The following is a 13,696-nucleotide window of genomic DNA, read 5'->3' on the forward strand; positions in this document are numbered from 1 at the left end:
AAGGAAAAAAAGAGAGGAAAATGTGGAGTGTAAGGACAAACTGAGGCCAAGATAAGGGACATAGATCAACTCAGCTCGGTTTCTAGGCAGTTGTTTTTATTCAAAGACTGTATCAGAGTTTTTAAGGGTCGTTTCGAGGTGAACCACCCGCCCCCCGCTTTAAAGGAAGCTGCTCCGGCTAACCAGCTAAGTTCTGCTCGACATGGGGACCAGAGCGAGTCGCCTTCAGGAGGACCCGGTCCCCTCTGCTTTCGGCAAAGATGGCACAAAGCGAGAGTCCTACCGGCGACCCCGCTGCACCAGACCCACCAGTCTCATGGTGGACTTCTCGGTGAGCTTCGAGGACACGGAGGCCAACCGGAGCCGGTCGGAGGAAGGCAGCGACTCGGACCTCGGGCGGCTCGGGGCGAGCGCGGACGGCAGCCCCGCAGACCCGTCCAACATGAGCGAGGCTTCACCTGCGGACGACGACGACGATAACAACAGCGAGGGGAAACCCGAGGATGAGGGGAATGTAAGCCCTGAGCCCCCAGTCGTAGTAGCGGAACACCAGCAGCCCGGGGAGGAAACAGGCCGCACACCCCACCGCACTTTTTCCGAGCGGCTGCCCGGGAATCGGCACTCTTCCTCCCGCAGCGTCGGCGCGAGATCCGCCCGGGTCCGAGGCACCCACCAGCGGCCGGTGTCAGAGGCTTGGATCGGCCTTTACCGTGTCAACAACCGCCATGGCAGTAAGTTTAAAATATATCTATGACATCGAAGGGAGATGTTTCGATACATTTCATATTATCGTTATTTTTAGATTCTATGATAATAACAAATTGAGAAAGCTGCGGTTTTCCACACGTTTCCCTCACATTCATGGAGGTTTAGGAGCTTGGCAGGAGGCCTGTCAGCAAAATAAATTGACTGAATATAGGTGCACAATGTGTGCTAAAACAGCTAGATTCATTATTGGGAGTCAATAAAGCTGATTCTGATATTTCATTGAAGACTGGAGTGGGTTGAGTGTGTTCACATGGAATAATGGCAGAGTGAGAGTCAAGTGTTTGAGGTACAACAAAGCTAGAAACATATATTAAAGCCTGTATTATTGTACTCTTAATGACAGACATTTAGACTGTCTTAACCTCATGAATATTGTATTAAAATATCTTTCAGTTCAGCCTTTAATCCACCCAGTAATAAATTAATATGGATTATGTGAGGAATTTACATTCCAGGACAGATAATCTCTTTTCCCGTGCCTGCATGTGGACCACAATCATCAGAGACCCTATTGTCCAAAGTCCAGAGCTGGAGACAGTGACATACAGGCTCTTTGACGTCACAAGGATCTATGCCGACAGAAACATGAAGTAACCACCAGTGACTTTTACATGCAATAGGAAACAGGAGGTTTTTTTCGTCTGGGGAAGTTGGAAATGCTTTGGACAATCAAAGACAAAGAGTCGGTCAGTGGTTTCGGTCCTGTGGAGGAAAGCGTGAAACCGGAATTAAAAAAAAAACACAACAGTGTGATGGGTGTCCTCGGCCAGCCCTCTAGCAAGTGTAGGGAAATGGGTCACAACTTCACATGGCCCGCTCACTGTTGGCAGCAGAAATTAGGGCAGCGAGGCGCCGTATCTGCCCGTCTGTTCCTAAGTATCTGTGCAGCCTTTGTGCATACAGTATGTTACACTCCAACTAAGACATTATTCACACCGTCTTTCTACCTGTGCTACGGTGACAGTCCTTCAACTCCGCTCTCGCCTGAGTCAGCCCCCTGTAATCTAGACGTCCACAGGAAGGAGGCCGAGCACTTCATCACATCATCCGTCATTTACATGTGCCTGTGTGTGACTCTGTGTTTAACCTCGGCTCTGTTGTGTCTCCGCTCTGTGCAGATATCCGCTGTCCTTTCTGCTCCAAGCCTTTCCCGGGGGGTCGCATCGAGGATCACCTGTTGAGCTGCCTCACGTCCCCTCCCCTCCCTTACAACAGTAAGTGTCATATCACAGAATTGGCCCCCCACAGTGGCTTGTTTTTTTTTAGTTTGAAAGGCTGGAAACAAACATGGTTGCTCTGTGTGTCTGTGTGTGTACAGCGGACGTGCTCAGTAAAGACAGCGGAGAGTGCTCCATCTGTTTGGAGGATCTGTTACAGGGGGAGACCATCGCCAGGCTGGCCTGCCTCTGCGTCTACCATAAGAGGTAACACCCATCAGTTGGTGTCATTTGCATGACAATAAAATGCAGAGTGAGCGAGTCTAAGGAAATGCAAAATTGGAGCCAGGTAAGCCAGGCAGGAACGTGCGTCGAGCTTCCTCCCAGGTCTGAAAGAAAGAGAAAAAGGTGTTTCCTCGGATAAGACTTTCAGAAAACAAGGAGGCGAAGGTTGTTCTGTCTGCGTGGAAGCAAACAAACATCTACAAGATCCAGATAATTACAGACGACTTGTCCTTTTCCATGATATCATGTTCTTTGAAGGCATCTTTAAAAACCACTCATCCCGATGTGCTCTAAGCAGCAGGATTAAACGGATAACCGCAGAGTGAGAGTCCCGTGTTTCTGTCCTCTCACGAGCGACCGTACACATCAATGACTAACACGTTTGACAATTGTGCTTTCAAAACGTCATCAACGACTCGTTTTAGTCACATGTGCAGAGGTACAGTGGAGTCGCAAAGATTTGAAGGGTTGTGATTCTTTGCAGGGGGGGGGGGAATCAGAGAATCATGACATTGTGGAAGTATGTTTCAGCCCATGAGATATTCCCCCCCCCCCCCCCCCCCCCCGACTTCCAGCAAGCCTCGACTTTCCTCTAACGTCAGCTCAGGCTCAATCTGGACCTGCTGAGACTTGAAATATGCCAACATTAGGCGCTCCTTCATCGTCAAATGACGAGTCTTGCCTGCGGTTTTTATTTTGTCCTGGTAATTGCGTCTTCAGTGTGTTGTGTTTTCATAGGTGTTGAAACCCACATTGTCTTTCCAAACAGTTTTCCACACCTCCCGTAATTTTACCCCTCGCAACAGAACAGAGCAGACGGCGTGTTTTAGCAGCACGTGACGCAGCAGAGACACAAGGAGCGGCATCCAGTGAATCAACCCCCAGACGAAGCACGCGGCGCGTTTGTCTTTTTTCTTGTTTGCTTCTCATGGGCCTTTTAGTTTTGTGCAGCAGATGGTAGGTGTGGTTGTCTGGCACTTTAAATGACATTCTGATCCTCCCAGTCGAGCAACTGGGATTTAGAAAGAACTTGGTGTTTTAGAATCTAACAGACAACAGAGTTGAGAATAATCTGCAGAGCACGGGAACACAAGGGCAGCGTTTATTCTAACACGATGATGACTTGCACGTTGCTTCAGTCTGCAGACCTCGTTTTAGTCCGCTTCAATGTGCCGACTCAAAATCAACTTTCCTCACTTTAAATGATTTGTTGAGTTTGACAAACAGCTGCACAATGAATTTTTGCAAACTGTCTCACAAGACAGAAAAGAATCAGCTTCCTGTCACAGCCTCTGAATGTTGGCGTTGGTGCTTTGGAAAACGTCATTAGTTAGTTAAAACCTCTGCAGGTCATTTTGACCTCTCAGCATCTTTTTAAACTGCGAGTCTTTTAAGCCGAGTTAAAAGAAACGCGTCGTGTGGTTTATCTCTGTTCCTGTCGCATGTGAAGAGCCAGAGAGCCCTTCACGCTGATAACGTCTCTTTCAGTTTCATTCTGCGTCACGCTTGTCAGTAAGTGGATCAGGAGGTGCAGACGGTGAGACGAGTCTCGCACCTTTTTACTTGAGTGAATCAGACTCGTCTTTTGAACTGTCTCCTGTAGCTGCATTGATTCCTGGTCCAAGGTGAAGCCCTGCTGCCCCGAACATCCCTTCGATTGACTCGCAGGTCACGCCTTTCTCTGCACGGTGACCAACCTGACTCAGGTAGGTGGATGTCTGGCCCGAGAGCTGCCAGGAGCTTTAAGACTGAGCACAACAGTGGTGCTGTTACAGTAATGCATCAGCTGTGTTTATCTGTGACATAATCAGTGACTCAGGGTTGAAACTACCTCACACATACGAACGGAGAACAACCACTTTACAAGTTACACAGATTAGAATTATTTTTTAAAGACGGATGTAGATCCCGCCCGCAAAGACGGGAACTCTCAATCAGTAAGATAATGTTTAAGGCTGGTGGGGAATCATGGGAGTTCTGTATACCCAGCAGCCATTACTGTCCACATGTCTTTGTCTAATGGCCCCTCTGTCTTTTTCCCCCTCACAGGAGACTACACTGAATCCCAAAAGAAATCCCAATAAAGTAGAGTAATTGAAGAAGTAAAGCCCCGCTGTCTGACAGAGCGTTCATTTGAGCGGAGAAGGGACGAGGCTCCTTACCCGACCGCTCTCTCTCTCTCCCTCCCTCTCTCCGTTTGGATCGGTTCATAAGAACCTGGTCTCTGACATTTCAAGCCAAACTTCAAGTCCTCCTGTCAGATCTCCGGTCATCAGATCAGACCCGCGTTGGAACAAACGTGGAGGAGGTTCCCTTTTCTTTGTTACAGACTTGGCTCGAGTCCCTGGAATATTTCAAAACATAGAAATATGTTCGATAGACATTGTCATCCCAGAACGATGGAACTCTGCCCGGGGGGAAAACTCGAACTTGGGGAAGAACTGTGACTCTGGATCCTCTCCTGTGTACGTTTCCCTCTCTCTCTCTCTCTCTCTCTCTCTCTCTCTCTCTCTCTCTCTCTCTCTCTCTCTCTCTCTCTCTCTCTCTCTCTCTCTCTGGACAGGATCAGTCATCTGAGTATTTTACAGAAAGAGTATTGTTCCACGTAACACATTGGATGAACGTTTTTCTTTGCTCGGCTTCCCCCAAATGAACCAACCGTACACTGAAAGCGTGAACTCTTACCATGCAAACATTGCTTTATGTGACCTAGTTGGAGGTTGAGGGCTGCTTTTTTTTTAAGTGACATGGGGCTGCTGTTTAGTGTTTTATTTTTCTGTTTCCAGTAAACATTTCAGGGGAAGTTTAGGGGCTAATGGTTTTTTTGTTTTTTTTTTCTGAGTAGGTCAGTTTTCTTGTAGGTGGTTGTTAGCTCTGGGTTTAATGTGCTGCTACTTGCTCTTGTTCAGGAGGCTGGTCGGTATTTCACAGGGCCACAGTAGCACTGGTGTTGGCATCGATATGAGCACTTTTGTTCCTCAAGGCTTTTTTTTTTCTTTCTTTCTTTTCACATGAAGTCTGGGATAAGGTTGTGTGTGTGTGTGTGTGTGTGTGTGTGTGTTCGATGATGACCAGGGACAGGAAATGTCCTCGTGAGCATGACTGTATTATAAAAAAGTGTGTGTGTGTTTACTGTAAATTGCCCAGAAGTCTGCTTGGTCAAGCGGGTGTTTTTTTAAAACCTTTTTAACGCTGGTTTAGTTTGTAACTGCGGACTTCCTGTTACATGTGGCTTCGGTACGCAGCACAGGGAGGCACATGGGGTCTCGTGTGAGCTCCGCATGCAGTTTGGGTTTCTGTCCCCCTGATCCCCCTCCTCTCAAACTCAGTCTCTGGGGTGTAGTCTGGATTTTTTTTTTTGGGGCCAGATCCCAAGCGACAGTTTGGCCATCTGGTTACGTTGATGCCAGACCGAGGGGGGATAAATGGAAGGATGGAGTGAGGGATGTATTTTTGGGGACATGTTTACGCCATGTAGTATCCGCCTCTCTTTCCAACACTCGGGGCGATGAACAGCTGATGGTTAAATATTACATAACCAGTGCCCTCCGCCTTTTCCCCTTCTGATTTCTAGAATATTTTAGACATTACGTCATCACATCATGATCAGGATTGTTGCTCGATGTGTTAAATGGCTTTCCTTTGCCTTTTATTTTTCTGTTTGCGTTGCTTGCCTTTGCCTGGTGAGGGGGATTTTGTGCGAGCAGGTATTTGAGGTGTTTCACTTTTTTTTACTTTTTTTTTTTTTTTTTTAGGGCTGAACCGAGTTCAAAGCCCAACAAGTAAGGCTGCTCCGATACAGGTTGTGCACAGACGGCGAGGGGGGGGGGGGGGGACAAAAACATGAATTGATTGCTTTTCTGCGGCCTGCTCAAAAAGGCGAGTCTGTTCCACGGGTTGAAACGTCTGTATGGATCGGTTAAGAGGGCAGCCGAGTGCACAGATTTACTGGCTAGTTCATTCACCCCAGCCTCTTTATAAATATATATATATCTTACATCAGTCTGAGGTGCTATGACTTGTCCGGGCCACTAGAGGGCAGTCCTGTGCATTTTTTTTTGTTTTTTTTTTTATTGGAGAAAATAGAAAAGTAATGCCAAAAGTTTGTCTGTGCATCGGGGGGGGATTTGTGTTTGTGAGAGTGCAGAAGAGGATGTGTATTAATCAATAGATGTTGCATTTGTTGTGGTGATAAGTTATGTGTTGTATACTTTGGCTGGGAGGGGCAGGGAGGGTCTGTGTGTGAGTGTGTGTGTGAGTGTGTGTTTGGGTTTGGGGCAGTTTGGTTGTCGATAAAGAATCAAGACAATCTAAAAACGCCACATTACTCACATTTCTTTCCTACCCCCTCTAAGTTATGTGGTGCAATACCTCAATTTTTTACCAATGCCAACCAAACGCTGTGTGTAAACTAAAGCCCCTGTCCAGCATGGGCAGTATTTTGTATAAATGTCCCTGAATCAACGACCTTTAAAGAGCCGGGTGCTGATCCCCGCGTCGGCCCTGTGTTTGAATTAGCTGAGAATGTTATCGAACCACACAGCGCGATCTGCATCTCCGAGATATGGACAATCTGCCTTTACTCTGGTATAAAAACAAATTTAATTTTATTTATTAAACTGTAAATATGTAATGCAATTCAAGATAACGGCTTGGTCTTTGTCTGTTCAATATACTGTTTCTAAGCTCCGATCTTTTGTATGTCTCAGAAATTGTTTTTATATGTATTTTTTACAATAAATATGTGTGAGCGACGTTTTGTCAAAGTTTGTTTTGTCTTTAAGTGTGTGTGTGTGTGTGTGTGTGTGTGTGTGTGTGTGTGTGTGTGTGTGTGTGTGTGTGTGTGTGTGTGTGTGTGTGTGTGTGTGTGTGTGTGTGTGTGTGTGTGTGTGTGTGTGTGTGTGTGTGTGTGTGTGTGTGTGTGTGTGTGTGTGTGTGTGTGTGTGTGTGTGTGTGTGTGTGTGTGTGTGTGTGTGTGTGTGTGTGTGTGTGTGTGTGTGTGTGTGTGTGTGTGTGTGTGTGTGTGTGTGTGTGTGTGTGTGTGTGTGTGTGTGTGTGTGTGTGTGTGTGTGTGTGTGTGTGTGTGTGTGTGTGTGTGTGTGTGTGTGTGTGTGTGTGTGTGTGTGTGTGTGTGTGCTGTTAAGTGACAGAAACACTCCTAACACTTTCAGATGTGCTGCACTCAATTGATTGCCTCACTTTTCAGTCCAGGTGATGTAAGATATAGTAAAGCAAAGGTGTGAATTCCAATTTCCACACCACGAAGCCACACAGACTCCGCTTACGTTCAGGAAGTGACACTTTGAACGACAGGTTGTTCGAATATAGGAGCCTGCAGGAGAAGTCTCCTCCTCACACTGTGCAGTTCTTTACTGAGGCGGATTGAATCCAGCAGAGAAGGTAAGAACATTTACTGTCTTTAAAAACACCTTATTTTAAACTATTATATCCTGTTCATGTTGCTTTTGGGAGGGAAAGCTCCAATTAGTCTTTTGTTTGTCTCATCAGTAAATCCTTTTTTACATTTTTAATTTGACCTCCTCCACCAACATTAGAAATGACTGGTTTTACATGTGACCTGATATAATGACTACAACTATAGACCCCTTTTCACAAAAGACTGTTTTACACTCCACAGTGGGAAAAGAAGTGGTGTAAATGTTTAGTTGCTGCAGTTTCAGGGTTTCTGCTTTACAGAACGTCTTGGTTCACAGTTACATGTTTGTGTTTTATTAGGACACGTGGTTTCAGGAGTGAATTGTGCTGCCACGTCGCTCATGTAAAATAGATTTTTTTTTCTGAGTTTTTGGTCATCTCTGTGACTGACATAATAATAATTAGATTTGATATGAGAGGGCAACTATTCACAGATTTACACATTCACACCCTGATTATGTAACGTGTCCATCAGAATGAACTAATCCCATTCAGACACATTTATACACCACAGCGTTTACCTTTTCTTTTTTTTTTAAATTGCTCATTATGTCTAATGCCGCTCTGTGATGTTTGGATGTACTTATTGTAATTTGAATTAGTGATTTTGATCTTAGGGCAACTCGGGGGTTAAGTGTCTTTGTCAAGGACGTATCGGACATGTGGGTGCAGGAGCTGGGGATCGAACCCTCGACCTTTCAGTTCTGAGACAACCAACTCCATAAACTGAGGATCGATTTCAGACTTGACAACGTGCAGCTGAAACTGAAGTTTTACACTTTCCTCACAGTAAAGATTCACTGTGAATGTTTGACTAAAAAGAGGAAGGATGAGATTTTTTTTTTTTATCAGAAAACATAGAAGTACAGGACAGAGTTAACAAAGACATAAGAGGAACCCTTTTGTCCACAGGGGTGCTAAAGTTCCTCCTAATTGCATCCTTATGAGGACTCATTCATTTACATACATATCTCATCAGATTGAAATGTGAGTAACAACAAACTTTGGCTTCCTCCTCCAGAATGTCAGACACCGCAGACTCCCTCCCACCTAAAGAGACACAGGAAGCTTTTGGTTACGATGTGTCCTCACAACCACCATCAGCGCCCCCGTCGTACAGCTACGAAGAGCAGCAGCCCCCTCCCTACTCTGCTGAGCCCTCAGCGTTCCCTCCAACCAAAGAGGAAAACATCTGCACTTCCCAGCCGACCGCCGAGTGGCCGTCTGTCAGCGACATAAACCCAGAGGCCCCGCCGGACACAACTCCAGACGAACCACCATCGCCTTTTGATGACGATACAGTGAGAAGAGGTTTTGTGAGGAAGGTTTGTACAACTTTGACTTTGCAGGATTTTTAGCATTTGTCAAAAATCCTATATGGGGACTGCTGACAATCCAGAAACATGGAGATTTGTTTGGAGTTGTAAATAGTGTTTGGTACCTTCATGTTTTGTCATGCACAAGTTTGTGTTTTTTTTTAGCTGTATGGATCATGTGGCCTCCCTCTGGTCTTTTAAATCATTCACACTAATCAACCTGAGGAGGAAAAAATACTCCCCATGAGGTGATCACGGCGCAAAGTAGGAGTGGGAAGCTCGAGAGTCTTATGCAAAACAATGTTTTTAGCACCTAAAGAGGGTTTTTTAGTGCCTGCTGGAGTGAAGCACATTTGATCCATGTTAATGATGAAGAGAGCGATCCGATGTCGATGACCAGAATAATGATTAAACAGAATATCCAAGCAGAAACACAGACTCTTTAACTCTGACATATGAAACAAAAAAAATCATGCTGCAATGATCAAGACTTTAAATCAGGGGTGTCCAAAGTGTGGCCCGGGGGCCATTTGTGGCCCTTGAGTGGATTTTTTGTGGCCCTTGACTTCAAATGGAAGAATCAGAAGATTTTGGCCCCAGGCCTCATCAGATGGCATATTTCGTTCTTTTTTTCTTTTTCATGTTAGCGAGGGAGACGTATAAAAGCCTGACTATTCTTTCCAAAAAATTAGAACACAACAGTTTCTCACTGCAATTAGTTATTGTGTATTTGCATTATTTTTTGAAGTGGTCAAAATACAAAAAGTTCCTTCCAATATTTAAAAAAACAACAAAAAAACCCTGTGGCCCGTGAGCGATTCTAACGCGACAATTTTGGCCCGCAAGAAAAAAAGTTTGGACACCACTGCTTTTATATCATTCAGACAACACACTCATTAGTCAAATGTGCAATAATCATCCAAGTCATTCAACGTTCTCATTGACTTACATTCAATTTGACTCAGTGGAGTCGCCCCCTGCTGGCTAACAGACAAAATGCAGCTTAAGGCACTTCAGTTGATAAAATCAACGCTCAATTTTCTTACATTTTGTCTGTCACGTCGTTTTGGCTTCAGTGTCCCCCTTAAAATATTTTAAAAGGAGTTTGTATTGTATCACACTGTATCTTATTATGTTATAACAAAGCATATTGCACCGTATCTGTTCCTTCTGTAGCACATTGTAGGCCTAACATACCGCAACATACAGGGGAGCATTTTTCTGATTCTTCTTTTAAAAATTTATCGTCACAGATTGAGATTTAAAAGTGTTGCTACTCTGATTGTCGATTTATTGTAAATTGTTGGATTTTTTCACCAATAAGTACTTAAAATCCTTTAAATTAGTTAAGTAAATCCGTAATCCTTAAATCTGTATCAACAATGCAAAGTACGTTCAAAGCACGAGGGAGTGTGGAGGTCAGAGGTCAGACTTTGTAGATGATGAAAACACATTTAATAAGGGGATTTATTTTGTTGCACGTGTTAACGTTCATATAAAAACGGCTGAATCCTGTAAAACCAGTTTGACTTCAAATGATTCCTCAAGTGTTGACAGAGCATGAATTAAAAAGTAGCTTCTCCCTTTGTGCAGGTGTTCTGCATCGTGACTCTCATGCTGATGTTCACCTTCACCGTGGTGTGTGTGTTCACCTTCACCCCGGTGGTTCGAAAGGCGGTGAGCGAGAACATCTGGATCTACCTGTCCTCCTACTTCATCTTCTTAACTGTCGTCATCATCCTCTTCTGCTGCAAAAACTTCAGCCGCCGTCACCCGTGGAACATCGTGGGACTGGTGGGTTCAGAGAAAAACAATGGTAGCACAATAAATCCCCTGACTCCTTCCGTGGGGATAAAGAACAATAATAATAATAATAATAATAAAAAGCAAGCGGCACACCTTTACATACATGATAAGTGGAAATGTTTTCTGATAAATTTCCACTTATCCTTGTTGTGTACAAGGAAAGAAGTCACACCGTCTCATATGAGAAACAAAGAGCTTAATCAAAATAAAATATACTAATATTTACATATTTTTACATGAATATGTAAAATATGCCATACCATCTTTAATTATCTAAAGAGGGACTAAACTGTGTCTGTAGTTTCATTTTTATGATTCCACTGTGGAAACCCCAGTTTCCTCTAAAGGTCTGTTCACATGCTCACAGGTTACAGCCGCAGGTTTGTCACTGTTGTGTAATATGTGTGTGGTAGAGCAAAGAACAAACAATACTGGGGTTTAAAAGTTCACTCTCACCGAGACACAAAGACATGTTCACGTCGACTGTTGTCTCTAAATAGAATAAGTTCTATAAACATCATTAATCATCACAGAAACGTGAGTCTGTTTGTGAGGCACTAACGCTAATGTTATTTATAAAGTGAGCTATGGAGTAGATTCATGGAAGCCCTCAGCTGACGTCCATCCAGATCTTTTATATATTTAGCATGATAATGAGTAATTCAGTCTTCTTGAGGTCTCGACTAATCTGTCTTTCAATTGAAAAAAAGAAACTTACAACAGACTATTATTCCTCTATATGAATTGTTTTTCAGTCATCAATGATCAATCCCTGATGAGTATTTATCTGCAACATGTTTAACTGTACAGAAACCTTTAACAGATGTGTATCCACACTGTCTATAAAGGCTTACTCCTTTTCCCCCATGAAGATTTTCCAGTTGGTAAAGTAGAAAAAGCAAAAAGTAGAAATATGTTGTTTGTTTTCTGGATCTCCAGAAAAACAAGCTGCTGCTATCGAGATGATGAAGTGAATTATCTGTGAATATGTGAAGTAATATGTAAATGTCTAATTGTGTGTTTACGTTTTGTGATTACAGGTTGTTGTCACCATCACCTTTTCGTACATGGTGGGAACTGTCGCCTCCTTCCACGAAACCTCGGCTGTTGTGGTCACGATGGCAGCAACCATCGCCATTACTCTCGCAATCCTTGCCTTCTCTGTGCAGGTTGGAAAACCAGGCTGAGCGAAACGGGCACATTTCAAAATGTTTCCTGTTGATTACAATCAGGCTGTGTGTTCATATCAGGCAGAGCAGCTGTGGGGCTTTCTGGTTTTGCAGTAACACTTTGAGATGTTCCCTGTTAAGAAACCCACATTTTGCAAATTCTATCAGGCAGTTACAGAAGAAGAGGCATGTTTATCAGTAAAGAAAAGAAAAAAAGAACATTTTTAAAATCACAGCTTTTCAAAATCTATCCGTGCATTCCCTTTCCATCAAGAGGTCACGCGTGTGTAAATTTGTTTTGTTCTTGGTGAAAGTGTTTTGGGTTTTGCACTTCCCAGCCACCGTAGTCGTCTCCTCTTCTTAAATCAGATCTAATTTAACTGTTCGAAATAGTACATAGGTTTCTATTCTTATTCCTGCACAGGTTATGTCATTTTTCTTGGTAGGTCTAATTTTTAAGTATATGGGTTTTTATTTATTTTTCATCTCTGCAGGGGTTATACATGTGTTAGAATGGGATTAGTTGATTCTGCTGGTTCACTCTGCCATCAGTGTCTCTACAAGCTGAAGTCCATTCACCATTATATTAAGCTATATGAAACAATCATTTCCTGATGTTTCTCTGTGTTCTCTGCAGACCCGCTTTGAGTTCAGCATCTGTTACGGCGTTCTGTTGGTTCTGGCTGTGGACATGGTCGTGTTTCTGTTCTTCCTCACCTTCTACATCTCGCACATCGCTGACGTCGCCTACGGATGTCTGGGAGCCCTGGTGTTCTCGCTGGTGAGGTCAAAGAACATTGTTTACAGTCGTGATGATAATAACACACTTGTTGCTAAAGAAGGAAGAAAGTCACATCGTAAAGGTGCTGCTGAACACTGAATGGCAGGGAAGTAGCCTGATAACAGAACTACTGCCTCTGTGCAGCTTTACAGTTGAGTCTGATCAAGTGTACTTTTCTAGGCTTCGATGCAACGCACAAAGGAAGTGAAGAAGTCAAACAGCAGAAAGACTGTTACATTCATTTTCAGGAGATGTTGAAAGAGCCCCACAAAAGTCTTTGCACATTTTGGTGCCATTTTGTGAAGTAGTATCGGTGGTATTGCATCATTTCTAGTTTGTGTTTAATGTGTACGTGATGAATTCCTCCAGCAGTAACGTCACATCGGACATGACACAGTTACAAAACGCACAAGGAGCCTGAAACTGAAGCAGCTAAATGGAATTCAGGCGTCTTCACTTTTTCTTTTTTTATTATTTATCTTCATGCATCGGTCTTGATTATCCTTCCTCAAACACGTCTCACCCTGTCACTTCCTCCTCTGCTTCCATCAGTTCCTGATGATCGACGTTCAGCTGCTGATGGGGAAGAAGAGTGTCGCTCTGGACCCAGAGGAATACGTCAGTGCTGCCCTCATCATCTACCTGGACATAGTGCTCATCTTCCTCTACCTGCTGGGGAGGAGATGAAACAGTGGACACAAGATACACAGACACGCCCCAAGCTGTACCCATAATGAAAATATGCTTTTTTTTTTTTTTTACGGTTTCTTCTATCAGTGCATCTCATGGCTATCACTTTATTTTTATCTGTTTCATAAGTTTGTCTTTCTGACAGTTTTTTTTTTCAAAAACAAGGTCAGGCTTTGTGAACATAATAAAATGTTGTTCTGTATTTGTTGTTGTTTTGTTGTTGTTGGATGAACATTTTGATTTTGATTTGAACCCGGGCCGCCAACTTGGAGGCATGTAGCCTCAATG

The 13,696-nt window shown here is 43.7% G+C and overlaps 2 protein-coding genes across 3 annotated transcripts; both read left to right on the plus strand.

Annotated features, from left to right (window-relative positions):
- LOC306826916 (uncharacterized protein) lies at positions 1-6,964 on the plus strand. The gene is made up of 5 exons (XM_079348470.1): positions 1-731; positions 1,887-1,982; positions 2,087-2,192; positions 3,814-3,916; positions 4,260-6,964. Exons 1-4 carry the CDS (start codon positions 203-205, stop codon positions 3,869-3,871), a joined length of 789 nt encoding a protein of 262 aa, XP_079204596.1. The 5' UTR covers positions 1-202; the 3' UTR covers positions 3,872-3,916; positions 4,260-6,964.
- A 477-nt stretch (positions 6,965-7,441) lies between these two features.
- On the plus strand, positions 7,442-13,610 carry LOC306827108 (protein lifeguard 1). Of its 2 annotated transcripts, none has more exons than XM_079348774.1 (6): positions 7,442-7,610; positions 8,668-8,971; positions 10,556-10,756; positions 11,809-11,937; positions 12,575-12,718; positions 13,271-13,610. In XM_079348774.1, exons 2-6 carry the CDS (start codon positions 8,669-8,671, stop codon positions 13,403-13,405), a joined length of 912 nt encoding a protein of 303 aa, XP_079204900.1. In that variant the 5' UTR covers positions 7,442-7,610; position 8,668; the 3' UTR covers positions 13,406-13,610. The 2 variants fall into 2 exon arrangements, with proteins under 2 accessions (XP_079204900.1, XP_079204901.1); XM_079348775.1 differs by lacking the exon at positions 7,442-7,610 and adding an exon at positions 8,269-8,448.
- Positions 13,611-13,696: the final 86 nt, after the last annotated feature.

This window comes from Symphodus melops (assembly GCF_947650265.1).
Source record: "Symphodus melops genome assembly, chromosome: 7".
Lineage (NCBI taxonomy): Eukaryota > Metazoa > Chordata > Actinopteri > Labriformes > Labridae > Symphodus > Symphodus melops.